Source organism: Brassica oleracea, chromosome C6 (genome assembly GCF_000695525.1).
Source record: "Brassica oleracea var. oleracea cultivar TO1000 chromosome C6, BOL, whole genome shotgun sequence".
Classification (NCBI taxonomy): Eukaryota; Viridiplantae; Streptophyta; class Magnoliopsida; order Brassicales; family Brassicaceae; genus Brassica; species Brassica oleracea.
Genome location: NC_027753.1, coordinates 28,493,681 through 28,507,609, shown reverse-complemented (window position 1 = coordinate 28,507,609; position 13,929 = coordinate 28,493,681). Strand labels below are relative to the sequence as shown.

The following is a 13,929-nucleotide window of genomic DNA, read 5'->3' as shown; positions in this document are numbered from 1 at the left end:
TTTGTTTTTTTTTTTTTTTTTGTGTGTAGGGAGTCCTGTAACAAGATGGGCATCGATTGCTTTTGGTGCTGGACTTGGTATTGGCTCTGCATACACTGACTGCTCTCTTGCTTTTGATGCTCCTTCTTCTTCTTCATCCCCAGCAGCTCCCAAGAGTAGAGAAACTTCTTCTGTATCTCAGGTTAGTTGGCATCACTTTTTGACAAATGCATTTGTTTGGTAGAAAAATTGATAATGGGGAGCAAATCTTAGAGAGGTTGTTGAATGGTGCTGATAGATACATAAGAAGCAACATCTTTGCCTGCCTATTCTTATAGTCAGTTGAGCAAACGGGTCCTTAAAACTTTGTAATTAGGTATCACATCTCTAGATGCGTGCATCCTTGCTAGGGTAATTGACTAATTCTACGTTCTGAAGATATGTTTCAATTATTTTGCTACTCTGAAAACTTTCTTTTTTTTTGCTTGTTTGTGTGACAATGATATATGGTTTATATATGTATCATTACATGTAGTGGTAACTTTGATACTTACCATGTTCATAGCACTTCTATTATCATTGCCCAACATATCTGTTAATATGCGTTTAAGTAGCAGAAGATATTTTTAATTGAAAACGAAGGTGATGGCTCATTTAGACATCCTTATATTCCTCAGTGATCATCACTGTCCAGGAATGCACATATATCAATTTCTCGTTTTACCTCTGAACAATTGATCTTCTTAAATCGATGACACAAAGGATAACATGATATTGAATCTTTCTTTCTTTTTGTTTCCTTCTTGTTGCAGGCTGCAGACGAATAGACAAACGATGAAAGTAACTGAATCCATGCGGAAACAGAGCCATCACACAGTGATTTGTTGAATTGTTTCCTAAAACCTGTAAGGACAAATCTTTTGAGATTAACGCTAAATGTAAAACCTTGGCTTTCTTCTGTTAAATCCTTTTGAACAGTTGACTTCAGTCATGCTTTATAGTTCCAAGAATAAACAACCTCAAACGAAGGTATCTAATCTAATCTAATCCCAGAGATTTCCTCAATAATTACCAATTAATGCCACTGATTAAAACACGGTAGTTTTACACTTTTGCTATCAGATTAATTTCCTGAACCAAATAAATGGTTGCTATCGGTACTAAACCAATATTTATGCTAAACTAAATAAATCGCTGCTCTCCTTACTAAACCATTCCGTCTTGTTACCTTGTATTATATGAAACAAATATGTTTATGTTGAACCATCACCTACCTTGTATTATATGAAACAAATACTCATGTAAACGTATGACCAGTCGTAATCCAATACTCATGTAAACCTGTAACCAAACGATTGATCATAATTAAGATGAGTCCATGTTTCTTCGTAGCAAAACGATTATAGACAAAACAATTGGAAATCTATTGTGCGGAACAATATTAGGTAAAATGATTAAATCAAGCTTTGGTTTACCGGTTTTATGGTTCTACTAATATTATAATTTTGACAATTTTTTTATCTAATCAATGTATTGTTTATCAATTTTAGTGTTTACCGAAGTTATAATTTCTTAATTTCTTTAAAATTCTTAGTTATGTTAGTTAGTATATTATAGATATCATTAGATTTTTTGCGTTCAAAATCAAAACTAAATATTATATTTTCCTTCCAAAACTCAAATACTATTCAAATAATGATTCCTACTTCCATGAAAATGCCATTAACCGCAGAAAATCAAAACACAATACAGTGAAACCTCTATAAATTAATAATGTTGGGACTACACCAAAACTATAATTTTCTTATTAATTTATAGAGATATTAATTTATCGATATACTAATTGAACCAAAAACTCAATTTGGGACTATAAAATTATATTATTTTATAGAGATTTTTAGTGTATATTAATTTATAGAGTATTAATTTAAAGAGGTTATACTGTATTTTTCAATTTGAAAACAAAACCACATCCAAAGATTTTTTCCTATTTCTACGCAATCACCATATCAAAAAGGGTATCTATTAATTAACACAATCATCATCTATAATCTATAAACTATTAAAGGTGAAGTACAAATAGTATTTAGACACATTTGTTTTTCTTCTTACTCAATTAGACACTTTATGTTTGTAGGACACAATTGCTGGTTTCGATGCAATATTGGGACCATAATACCCTTATGCTGGGGAAACAAGATTGGCTACCGTAAGAGAAAGTATAAAGGTAGTTTATTAGTTGTTTTATTAGTTTAGTTGACATATTAATTGGTTTTGTATTCTCCCAACATATTTTATTGGTCACTATTGCAAATTATAATGTATAAAATTTTATATTTATGCGTAAAACAAATTATGATTTTTTCTCTTGTACATTTTGACATCCATAATGTATATATTTCTTGTAAAACTTATACTATATATGTATATGTGTATATATATATATATATATATATATATTTATGGATGGTGCAGTCTTGGATGGGAGATATGTGAACGTGTGGACGAATTTTCGTGGACGAGGTTTTTAATCTTACAAGAGGTTTCGTAGGCGAGATTTCGTGGACGAAGTCTTGTGGATGGTTTTAGTGGGTTATAAGTTCATCATTTTAATAAAAAGATGATCAAGCTTTTCTTTCATATATAGTAAATTTATCATCAAAAGGACAATAACTAATTTCAAATGGATCAAAAAATTGTAACAAAAGTTTTTTTAACAGAGTTCCATGGATGATATTGTGTGAATGAGGTTTGTCAACGAAGTTTCATCAACAAAGTTTCCAAAAGTATCAACCTCTGTATCCACTACCACCTTCGTATCCATAACCACCACAACCTCCACTCCGTTATCCACAGCCACCTCCACCGTACCACCACCAACTCCACCTTTCGAATAACCAAATCCACCACCATTGTATCCACGAGTCTCTTGTATCTACCCTCACGTTTTCCATCTCCGTAACCACCTCCTCCATAACCGCCACAGCCTCCACTGGATCTATCTTCTTCATCATCAAAGAGATTGAAGTGACTAACAACTCAGAAATCTTAGGAACTACTTGCTGCGGCGGCTTCTACGGTGGCAGAAGCAGCAGCGATGGCATCTTCCATGTTCTCACAAAACTTGATTGAACCGGTTCTTTTTTGCGTGCTTGATTTTTCAGCATATGTTAAACCTGATTAGATAATCTGGAAACAAGAAAAAAAAAGAGAAATTTACGACGACACAAGTAACCACTGACACTTTGGATTAATATGGACAAAGATTTCGCAATGGAATATGAATTGGGAAATGAAAAAATTAAAGTTCTAAAAAAAGATAAACAATTTGTTCGCAACGAGATAGATATGCTTTAGATGGATAAGAAAGAGAAAAAACAATAAATGAAACAAATTGTTTTTTTATGTAGAAAGAGATCAACTTGGTTAAAGGGTATGGTCGTAAAAGCATCTTCAGAAAGTGCTCTTCAAGCAGTCTGTGCCTTAGAGTGTAATTGCAAAGTGAAATTGTGTCTATGACTGTAATTTTTTCTTAAAATAATTACAACTAGGTTAAGACTCGCGTCTTGCGCGGGACGAACATTATATATACTATTTTTATGTGTTACTAGGGGAGACCCGCCCTACGGGCGGGATATGATAATTTGTTCCTATTATTTGTGAAGTTGCGTGTTAGTTGTTTGGGCAGACTCCATGTTTGATTGTGACATGAACTTCGTATATGTATGCTACAGTTGTAGGATTTACAGTGCAGAGGTCTCATATTTGTGGAACTAAATGAAGAATTTTTAATGAATTGTGTTGGTTTACAATTTTGTTTTCATTGCCATAAATTGATTATGATTTATGTTTTGTTAGTTAGTTTGAATACATGTCATCGTAATTGCGGTAGAAGAGGGATTGGATGTATTAATTATGCTACTTGAAATAGAAAATGAGACCACTACAATACACCTTGAAAATTAAAAGGTTGAATGATTTTGATGGTAAAAGACGAAGATCTTCTTGATAGACAGAAAAAACAGAATTTGGGGGAGGAAGAAAAAGTTGTATGTTTTATTTTCCCTTTAGAGATGTCCATAAATGGCAAAACTGTTTCACAAAATACAAACCAACTAAACCAAGACTCAAAATAGCCAAACCACATTAGATAAACTCATCATGTTGAATGTTGATTCAGGTTGATGAATTATAAGTATTCCCAGGTGGACAAATTGGGTGATAAAAAGAAAACTCAAGAACAGACAAAGGAGAACTTTAGATTTGATACATAGCTCCAGTCATACTTGAACATCTTGCTGTTTGAAAGACATGGGTTAGATCAGACAGACCTAACTCCCTTCCATCTCTCACAACAGACTACAACTTTCTTCTCCTTACTCCCGGTCCAAGAAGATGCGAAATATGAAGATCATAGCTCAAATCCAATGCTAAGACATTGCTCCACAACACTGAGCTGGTCTCAATTTTTGAAGTGTGATACTGATGTTATAACCCCAAAATCTTCTATAAACAGCAAAGGTTGATATTTCTTTGTTGAAAAATCAAACTTGAAGGGTCCCTAAAAGCATCTTTAACGCGGTATAGTAGCGCGTTTCTTAAGGAGTGGACCCCGCGCTTTTGATAAAAACGGGTTTCATAAGTCGCGAGATAAGAAACGGTTTCGGTCCGTTTCTTATACTATTTTAAGGACCCCACGACACGTGACGGCCCGTGATTGATTCCGTTTTTAATTTTTTTTTTTCTTAATCAGATAAAACAAAAATTAAAAAAAAAAAATTTTAGAAACCCAAAACGGGTTTCACCCGATAATCATGCTTTAAGTTGCATAAAATATTTCACTACTTTTTTTGTAGAAGGGCATAAAATAGTTTGATTAAATATTTAAGTTTCCACTTGTTTTAGATTCAAAAGGTTGGATTTTTTTTAAAAAAAAAAAAAAAAAAACGGTGTGTGCTTGTGACTTGTGTGGTGCTATTTTCTCTATTTAAGAGTGTGTTGATGTTTTAATGATGGTAATATGTAAGATATTTTTGCTGTTTAATTCATGAAATATTGTAGTTTTTCAGAAAAAATATATTCTGATTATGTATTAATCATTTTGATTGTTATTTTCCATTATTTTCTTGTTAATTTTCCTATTCGGTAACTACATAAAAAACATTCGTGAGATTTCCTTTTTTGTTAAGTTGGGATTTGATGAAATATAAAAAGAGATATTGTAAATAGATTGTATACAAAAACTAAATAGATATTTTAATGATTTAAAAGCTATTTTTGGTATTTTAGTAAATACAATATTAACAAACATATGAAGATATTTTAATTTATTTCAATCTTTGCATCATTGTTTTCACGTTACTTTAAAAATAAGCAAAATTTCAATATATGTATAAAAGTGTTTCAGTTTTTTTACATAAATATAGCTTTTAACCTTTTTATTAATCTGCTTTGCTTTTGACGGAATGGAATGTACAACATTTAGATATTGTTTTCCTAAACGTTGAAAGGATATACAAATAGATATTAAATAGTTGCAACTCATTTAATTCACAATTATCCTTTCAAAATTCAAAAGTAGATTTTTTTTTATTACAATGAGCCCGACTGCAGTAGAAACCAAATAAATATTATTAATTATAAGTGATCTAAAATACTATAATATTGGCATCAGTTGCATATGACATCTATTTCTATAAACACCAAACAAAAGCACAATAATTTTTATGATTACTCCAGGATTTCGAAGTATTATGCTTTTGGAATTTTGATCACTCTGGCTTGTTTCATGTGTGATGTTTTCTGAAAATGTGAAAAACAGAGAACTATAAGTCAAAAGAAGAGAACCCTAAAAGTAGTAAATGCAGTAAAGTGTGATCCTTGTACATTGCAACCATAGCTGTAGCTACACTGCACCTTTCATGACTGAGGTGCCTTCCACAGCGAGTAGCTCGTTCTCCGCAGCAAGTAGCTCGGCTGAATAGCAGATTAGGGGACTTAGATTGGGGCTTTTGTGAAGATAGATGAAATAACAGATTCCGTATAGGAAAGAGTGATCAAATTTATGAAGTAATCCAAACTAACGACCTCAGAACATAAACAGTTTCCATGATACAGCTACAATCAAATTTATGAGGTAACTATGCTTTATCTAAGGGATCCACTAAGATTCCAAAGCAGAAGCTAAAACATGGAAAATAGTTTTATCAACTGCTCTAAGAATTTCATTTGCTAAACCATTTAGCTAAAGTATCACTAAGATCAAATATGCTCGTAGAAGTAAATTTTCAAGAGATAGGAACACATACCATGTGTAGCCACAGCCATTCCTCTCTTGCTGGTGCGAAGAGCTGCACATGAAACGGTTTTCCATAGAATCAAAGCAGAGTTGGAGCTAGAAAGATGATCACAATACTGTCAGATTCAATTGCTCAGTATTTTATAAGGAGATAACTTGGGAGAACAAAGCTAGAACGATGTTATGTACCAGACCGTCGTATTCAAGCACATGTAGATATAAAAGGCTACATTTTTTTAGAATCATGAAGAACTGGATCATAAAAACAGTTATGACAGTCTATAGATGACAATCAGTTTAACATGAGGACACAAATTCCATTACAGACTTGACTGAAAAGGAATCCACAACTCCCATCAACTTCCCAGAATCTGAGTAACTGCACATCTACAGTGGAAGAACAGCAACCGGCCTTTAAATTAGCAAGTAGTAAAGATTGCTTAGCCATTATGATTATACCAAGAAAGAAATATTGAATGAAATTGGAGCTGTGAAAATTGATTCTCACTGGTGGAGGTCCTTACCTTTTATAGGTGGAGATCCTTTTTAATACTCCAGTAATCATCAGGGAAAATATCGTTTCCCTTATCTTGCGCGCTATAAAGCCCCGTAAAGGGGATTAAAACTAATGATTTGTATAATATATTCAGATTCTCAACACATGATCTTGCGATAGCGATTTCTTGTTAAATTGTAATAAAAAGGGTCAGTAAAAGAGATTCTCAACACATGATCCTGCAACATTTAAAATAAACTTAAAATCTAATTAAATATTACTGATTCCTTACCAAACTTGTGTCGGGAGTATCAGCATCAATAGAGTAAGACTCTGCTCCATTCTAAAAAAAACGTATGCACTACCTTATATAAGATTTAAAGGGAATCAGCAACATACCCGAAAAGTAAGACTCTGCTCCATTCTAAGAAAAACGTATGCACAACCTTATATAAGATTTAAAGGGAATCAGCAACATACCAGAAACAAAGGTACTTTAGCACCCTCTTCAATCTCCATATAATATGTGCTCCCATTGTGAGCTCAAACAGCTTTATAGCCCACAGGATAAGGGAAATGATTTTTTCCCTGATGAAAAAAAAACTAATTAAACAGAAATTCTACAACGCATTAGTTGTATCACAAAATCGACAAGTTGATAAGTTTGCTTCTCTTCTTAGATCCCAATCTACATCCCCAGCTTAAGGATCTAGCCTCTATCATATGCAGTATCACTCGACGTTAAACCTTAAATCAAAATTGTTCAAAATCAAGAGCACAGAGTTCGATCTAGTGTTCATCGGTAAAGTTCCTTCTATCAAACTACACGATATGTATCCTAACTCGTCAGATTACATGCATATCACCCGAATCGAAAATTGTCAACATGGATTGAATCGCAGGAATCGAGAGAGGAATAGGGAGCAAAAAAAGCCAACCCTAGATGAACTCCCGTACTTCTTATCACAGGAGCCGCTATAAAGAGCCCCAACGGAGACGATTTCAAGGTCATCTGATTTCCTATTTTCATATACAGCACTTGGACTCGCCATTGAAAGTGTGAAAAACTCGTTATCGCACAACGGTAGAAGAAATCGCGAGGAAGATGGAGAGATTATGCTTTATTTGAGTTAACACGGAAAAGACACAATTTAATGCAGTCGGGACACGTGTTGGCCTAGTAGAACTCGATTTATCTACGTGGGAGATGACATGGCAGCACCAGGAGGGAAAAAACTCTACTTTTTAATAATAGATATGTTCTTTTACATATTTATAAAATAATAAATATATATTAAATAATTAAAAGTCAGTAATTATTACATATATAATTAAATTGATGTGACCAAATAAATAAATTTCATTAATCCAAACAATCACTTTTTCTATTTTATATGGTATATAATTAAATTTAAATGACATTAACATATATATATATATATTAAATGAAGCTTTCTACTCATTTGTTTTTTTATTTATATATTTTTATAACAAAAACTTTAAATCATTGATAACAAAATTTTCATTGTGATTAGTAGTTTTAGTAATTTATAAATTATTACAAATTCAAGGCTAAGTTTAAAATTTAAATATTAAATTGTCAATATTTGTTCAATAGCTTTTACCAAAAATATTTCTTCAAAGTAAATTTTAAAATTAAAATATTTATATATTTTATATGGTATATAGTTTTATTTTAATATATATATATATATATATATATATATTACACTTATCATAACAAAAAAAATTGTAATTATTTGTATTTTATCATAACAAATAATTTAAATCATAGATCACAAAAATTTGAATGTGAGACTTTTAACAGTTTTAGTAATTATAGTTGTTTAGAAAGAAATCAAAATATAACATATACAGAAAAATTTAAAATTTTATTATATGGTTAATGTAATTGTTTAATTTATTTTATTAATTTGAAATTTAACAAATATGATAAAGAATACACTAATTTTAATCAAATCTTTATTATCAAAATCATTAATTTTCATATATACTTTAGCCACATTAGATAATTCCATAATTTTTATTTAAGGAAAGAATGAAAAACATTAATAATTAATTTATTTTTAATTTAATAAAAAACTTATTATATATTTAGATGAACCAACATAATTCTCTAAGGATTCTAAGACTCATTGTGGTGATGATGATACATGGCTACCTAAAATGTTGTAATGATTCTCTTTTGATTTATAAGAGATTTTTTGCCACTGTTTTAATATGTTGTCGTTTTGAATATTTCCTTAGCCACCAAACTTTAATTAACGTCCCTTCTCCGATTTACTTAGAAACTAAACCCAATGATCCTAAGAAACTGTCGTTTTGCTAATTTCCTAACTCCTAAACAATCAAACTTAATTTGACGTCCCCTTCTCCTATTTAATTGGAAACTAAACCAAATGAACCAAAAATATGTCACTGTCCCCAATATGCTGTGGTTTGATTTGTTTTGCATACACAAAACCAAAAAATACAACGTTAATTTGACTAGATTAACAAACCTAATGTATAAATACTCATCCTCATAATTGGATCCAATATATATCATGTTTATATATCATGCAATAGACATTGTCTTGCAATCATTGTTTTGCTATCAAGTAACTGTTTGTCATCTATTTTTTAAAATTTCATCTTTATTTTTACTTTACTTGGGTTGAGGGTTTGATTGATTGTATGATTTGTATCATCATATATATTATGATTGATCAAACTTGTATAAAATGATATCTACACTATTAAAACAAGAGTACATTTTATACTTATATCATACTTTTCTAAATAACTAAAATATTCTACCACTGGTTAAAACACAATCGTTTTACTAATTACTAAATCAGATTTTTTAACACTGGAAATCTTCAATTGACTGATCGTTTTCTCAAGATCGCACGGTGATCCGTGAAGGCTTTCCGAGGTGGCTCCTGATCTCGCCGTTGTTGACTCACAGTGCTCTGCGGCCGTGCTCACCAAGCCACTGTGGCCCTTCTTCCTCCATGGCCTCCAATCTCCATGCAGCGGTCGACTCACATATGAATCTATAACATAATGAGTATAAACAATTAAATTTATCGAATTTTCAAAAGTTACAAACATATGATTATGAAGAACAAATACCCGCGCGGATGCGCGGATCAAAAACTAGTGATCTATTAAAACTGAAGTAAATTTAGGAATTAACTCATTTTTATCTTAATATTTACTCTTTATGCCACTGACCTTATCTTTATTACAAATTTTAAAATGAAAACAAACCTTTTTGTCGTTAAAAACAAACCTTCGTTTGACTAACCTAGACTGATGTTTCATAGCCAAATTTTATCAAACTACCATTTTTTGTGTTTAGTGTTTTCAAATGGTTTATAAATACAATGTTTGGTTTTGTGTTTTCATTTTCCGAGAGATCTATAGTTATGGTTTATTGAAAAAACAGTGTGCTACAAAGCCCGCCAGTCTCCACTTCATCGATTTAGATAAACATTTTAAAATTTTATAACATAATATTGTTCTAAAACTATGTATTTATATTTCCCATTATTTATTAATAATAACTAAAAAGTAAAGACCACATAAAAATAATCAATTTATATTATATATAAATAAAATGTAAATTAATATGAAAGTATATTATTTTACACATATTTTACTATAAATAGCAACCCAATGCAAATTCAATGTAATTAATGTCGTTGATTATAAAATATATAGCATCAAAATTTTAATAATGTATATAACATACTTTAGAAATGTGACTGTTATAGTTGACAATTCAAAAAAATAAAATAACATTATTCAATATAAACTATAAAATTATTGTATTTAGAAATATTATATTAAACAATTATTTAATACATGTAAATTTTAAAAATATATATTATCATTTATACAAAACAAATATTTATTCATAAAATAAAATTAAAATATACACCCGCAAGCTCTAGTACATACTTAAAGATTGATCCTCTTTTCTTTAGTCAAATATCAAACGTGTCTTGAAAATTTGCAAACCGGGAATAACCGAGCCGGTCCTACATGCCAATGTTTCCTCCTCTGTACCTTACCGCTTGGTTCTCTATATCCTGTATGCCGGTTCGTAAACCATGAGGAATGTGCTTGCCTTTAATTCTATTTTTGTCTTTGATCCCTTCCCTTTATTTAAACACACTCATTCTATTTGACTAAGGAAACTGAAACGGGTGATGATGATAGGGGACCATAGAACAAAAAGCCTTGAACCGCAAATCATTCATCTTTCTATACACATCGTCATTCCTTAAACCTACAGATAAGTCTTTTTGACCATTCCACTGATGAACTTGTTGATGGAATCTTAAAATAAGAACATGAACTTGATTTCTGTCTCCCACGAATCAATTGTCTTTCACAGCCGTCAATTTTCATAACTAAAGTGAAACCATTGAGATTGAGTGGTCCTCTTCTAGACACCTTGTTGGGTTTACTACCTCAGTGGCTGCTGAAAAGTCTTAACAAGTTTCTACAACCTTCAGTTTTCATAATTAGTTTCTGATAGAAACCCATAATCATTATTGGCTACAAAATCTGATTATTATTATCATTATTATGAGTAAGTTCTACCCTTATGGCATGTGATCATCCATGGGCAGCTCGTGATCGAGCTCCCAAGAAAATCAACATCTATTCCAAACGGAAATCGAACTAGGGATCTTGAAAACCACAGTTTCAAGAGGGTTTAAATAAGCGCTTCTAACCGAAGATTCACTTGGTAAAACCAGGTTACTGAAAATGTACTTGTGGTCATTTTGCCTAAAACATAAAAGTGGAATTTACCATTATAAGTCTCCAATTGTTGAACAGTTTTATCCAGTCATAGAGACAACACATCGTGTTACGGTAGATGAGAGCTACAATTTTTTTTGTCTTAACATGTCACACGTGCATAGACACAGGTCGAGGATTCTGTTCACATGTAACACTAAAAAAACACATACGCGTGATAGACTCATCTTTGTCATGTGCATGTCCCGAAAGGGACGTTGTTACACTGAACTCACCGCCTAAAACTCATCTTCAAAACGTGTCTCCCCTCTTCTCGCTTCGATATTAAATTAAATGCACTCCTAACCAAATCATCAGTATTTTTTTTCCATGATTCAATTTTACTGTTACGGCAAGCCCATAGTCGGAATTGCGCTGGACACTATAGATGCGATCGGATCGGGTAGAACCTAACGCCCAATTAATTAATCAAAGATTAAACAAAAATTAACCAAAATTTTGTTTTAGGCTTTTTAAAATATTATATTTAATTAATATTAGAACTTTCGGTTTTTATATATACTATGTTTATTATGTTTTCTGTACTGTGAAATTATCATTATTATTATTTTTGAATAAATTGTACAATTATTCTTAATGGCAGGGTGGTTAATACAGCTTTGATTTATCATCCGGTGATGTGTTAAGCTTCCTCTAGTGCGTCAAAATTCATTTTACTCATTTATATTAGATAGAGGCAAAAAAGAAAATTTTGCATTGTTTTTTTTTGGGGTTATTTTCTGAATAGCCAATTTTGAGATGATAATTAAATAAATGGTTATGATTTTGATGTAATGTAAAACTATCATTTACACTCTAATTCATCCGGTTATATCCTTACTTTTTAACATTATCCGGTAAAGATGTGTCCTATGTACCCACGTATCTCTATAATATAGGGTAGGTATGCCTAAAAATTATTTCAAAGGAAAAAAGAACAAACCATCCACGTCAGCTGTTTATTGACCATACATATATGAACTGTGTGTGCTATTCCATGTCGCCAAAATAGTATAAAATTATAATCTCACCCACATACGCTAATACTAAATATTACCCCAACCTTAGTCATCCTTATATCAACCATACCCCAACCCCTAAATAATAAACTCTAAACTCTAATCAATAAATCATAAACTCAAATATAAACCATAAACTCAAATATAAATCTTAAACTCAAATAGAATAGAACAAAATAAATAACATAGTATATATTTGTGAAATAATGAAATGCCTATGATTTCATGGAAAAATTTAATGCTCACCCCAACTATATATATCTTTCACATTCTAGATACTAAACCTAAATCCCAATCACTATATTTAGAAGTAGGATAGAATCCCAACCTGATTTCTCACCCCTACATATTAAACTTTTCCACAACCGCTAAATACTATACCTAAACCCTAATTAGTAAATCTAAACCCTAATCAGTAAACTATAAACCCAAATATAATTAATAAATATTTTACTATATTTTAAAAATAAAGTCTGCGTGTGTTCTATTCTATATCATCGAAGTAGTATAGGGTCTCAACCTAACATCTAATCCCTACATATTAAACCCTCCCACGACTGCTAAACACTATACCTAAACTCCTAATTAGTAATTCTAAACTCTAATCAGTAAACCATAAACCCAAATATAATCTATAAATGTTTTTACTATATATTTTAGAGAAAGTTTGTGTTTGTTCTATTCCATATGTCGAAGTAGTATAGGATTCCAACCTGAACTCAAACCCCTACATATTAAACCCTCCCACAACCGCTAATGCTATACCTAAATCCCTAATTATATATAATTTGTGAAATGAATAAAATGTCAACTATAATTAAGTGAATAATATTGATTTTAACATAATTGAGTGAATAACATTTAACGCTCAACTGATCCGGTGACTAAATTCTAAATACTAAACCCTAAACCCAAATCAGTAAACCCTAACCCAAAAATATAAACCATAAACTCAAATATAAACCCTAGATCCAAATAGAATGTAACAAAATACATAGCATATTACATATTGACACAAATTGTGAAATATTTATGATTACATGTAATAAGTTAATGTACATACCTCCTCACCTACTAAATACTAAACCCTAAACCATAATCACTAAACCCTAAACCCAAATATCAAAATCTAAAAAAGTACAAAATATTATGTTATATTATATTATATTATATAATATTAAACTATACAGTATAGAATACAGTACGATTTTTACAGGTTCAAAAACATGTAATGATATTTAGAACTTAAGAAAATGATAGATTCTATTTCTTAACAAACACTACAAGAAAACAGCGGTATTCTGACGGACATTCCGACG

The 13,929-nt window shown here is 31.1% G+C and overlaps 2 protein-coding genes across 21 annotated transcripts in view; one reads left to right on the top strand and one right to left on the bottom strand.

Moving 5' to 3' along the window:
• The window catches only part of LOC106300507 (MICOS complex subunit Mic10-like), a 1,565-nt gene extending 547 nt beyond the window's left edge, over nucleotides 1-1,018 (top strand). Inside the window, exons 2-3 of the mRNA XM_013736660.1 lie at nucleotides 30-181; nucleotides 792-1,018. Coding sequence (XP_013592114.1) covers nucleotides 30-181; nucleotides 792-806 — 167 coding nt within the window. The 3' untranslated portion in view covers nucleotides 807-1,018. The remainder of the gene's footprint in view (nucleotides 1-29; nucleotides 182-791) is intronic.
• A 4,569-nt stretch (nucleotides 1,019-5,587) lies between these two features.
• On the bottom strand, nucleotides 5,588-7,929 carry LOC106300940. Of its 20 annotated transcripts, none has more exons than XR_001262121.1 (7): nucleotides 7,712-7,917; nucleotides 7,220-7,361; nucleotides 7,066-7,138; nucleotides 6,802-6,959; nucleotides 6,288-6,689; nucleotides 5,896-5,955; nucleotides 5,588-5,781 (listed from the first exon to the last, which is right to left on the bottom strand). XR_001262121.1 is itself a non-coding variant. In XM_013737210.1 (6 exons), exons 2-6 carry the CDS (start codon nucleotides 7,290-7,292, stop codon nucleotides 5,766-5,768), a joined length of 282 nt encoding a protein of 93 aa, XP_013592664.1. In that variant the 5' UTR covers nucleotides 7,293-7,361; nucleotides 7,731-7,929; the 3' UTR covers nucleotides 5,588-5,765. The 20 variants fall into 20 exon arrangements, 6 of the variants coding, with proteins under 6 accessions (XP_013592664.1, XP_013592663.1, XP_013592665.1 ...); XR_001262125.1 differs by having other exon boundaries at nucleotides 7,254-7,361; XR_001262126.1 differs by having other exon boundaries at nucleotides 7,066-7,116; nucleotides 7,254-7,361.
• Nucleotides 7,930-13,929: the final 6,000 nt, after the last annotated feature.

What these genes read in the sequence shown, in the direction of transcription:
- LOC106300940 (XM_013737205.1), bottom strand. Translation starts at nt 7,825, where the DNA reads ATGGCGAGTCCAAGTGCTGTATATGAAAATAGGAAATCAGATGACCTT. An exon ending in CTAAAGTACCTTTGTTTCTG is followed by an intron (nt 6,374 to 7,253) that starts GTATGTTGCTGA and finishes TCATCTTTCTAG; the next exon opens with CTCCAACTCTGCTTTGATTC. An exon ending in AGGCACCTCAGTCATGAAAG is followed by an intron (nt 5,782 to 5,895) that starts GTGCAGTGTAGC and finishes TCACATTTTCAG; the next exon opens with AAAACATCACACATGAAACA.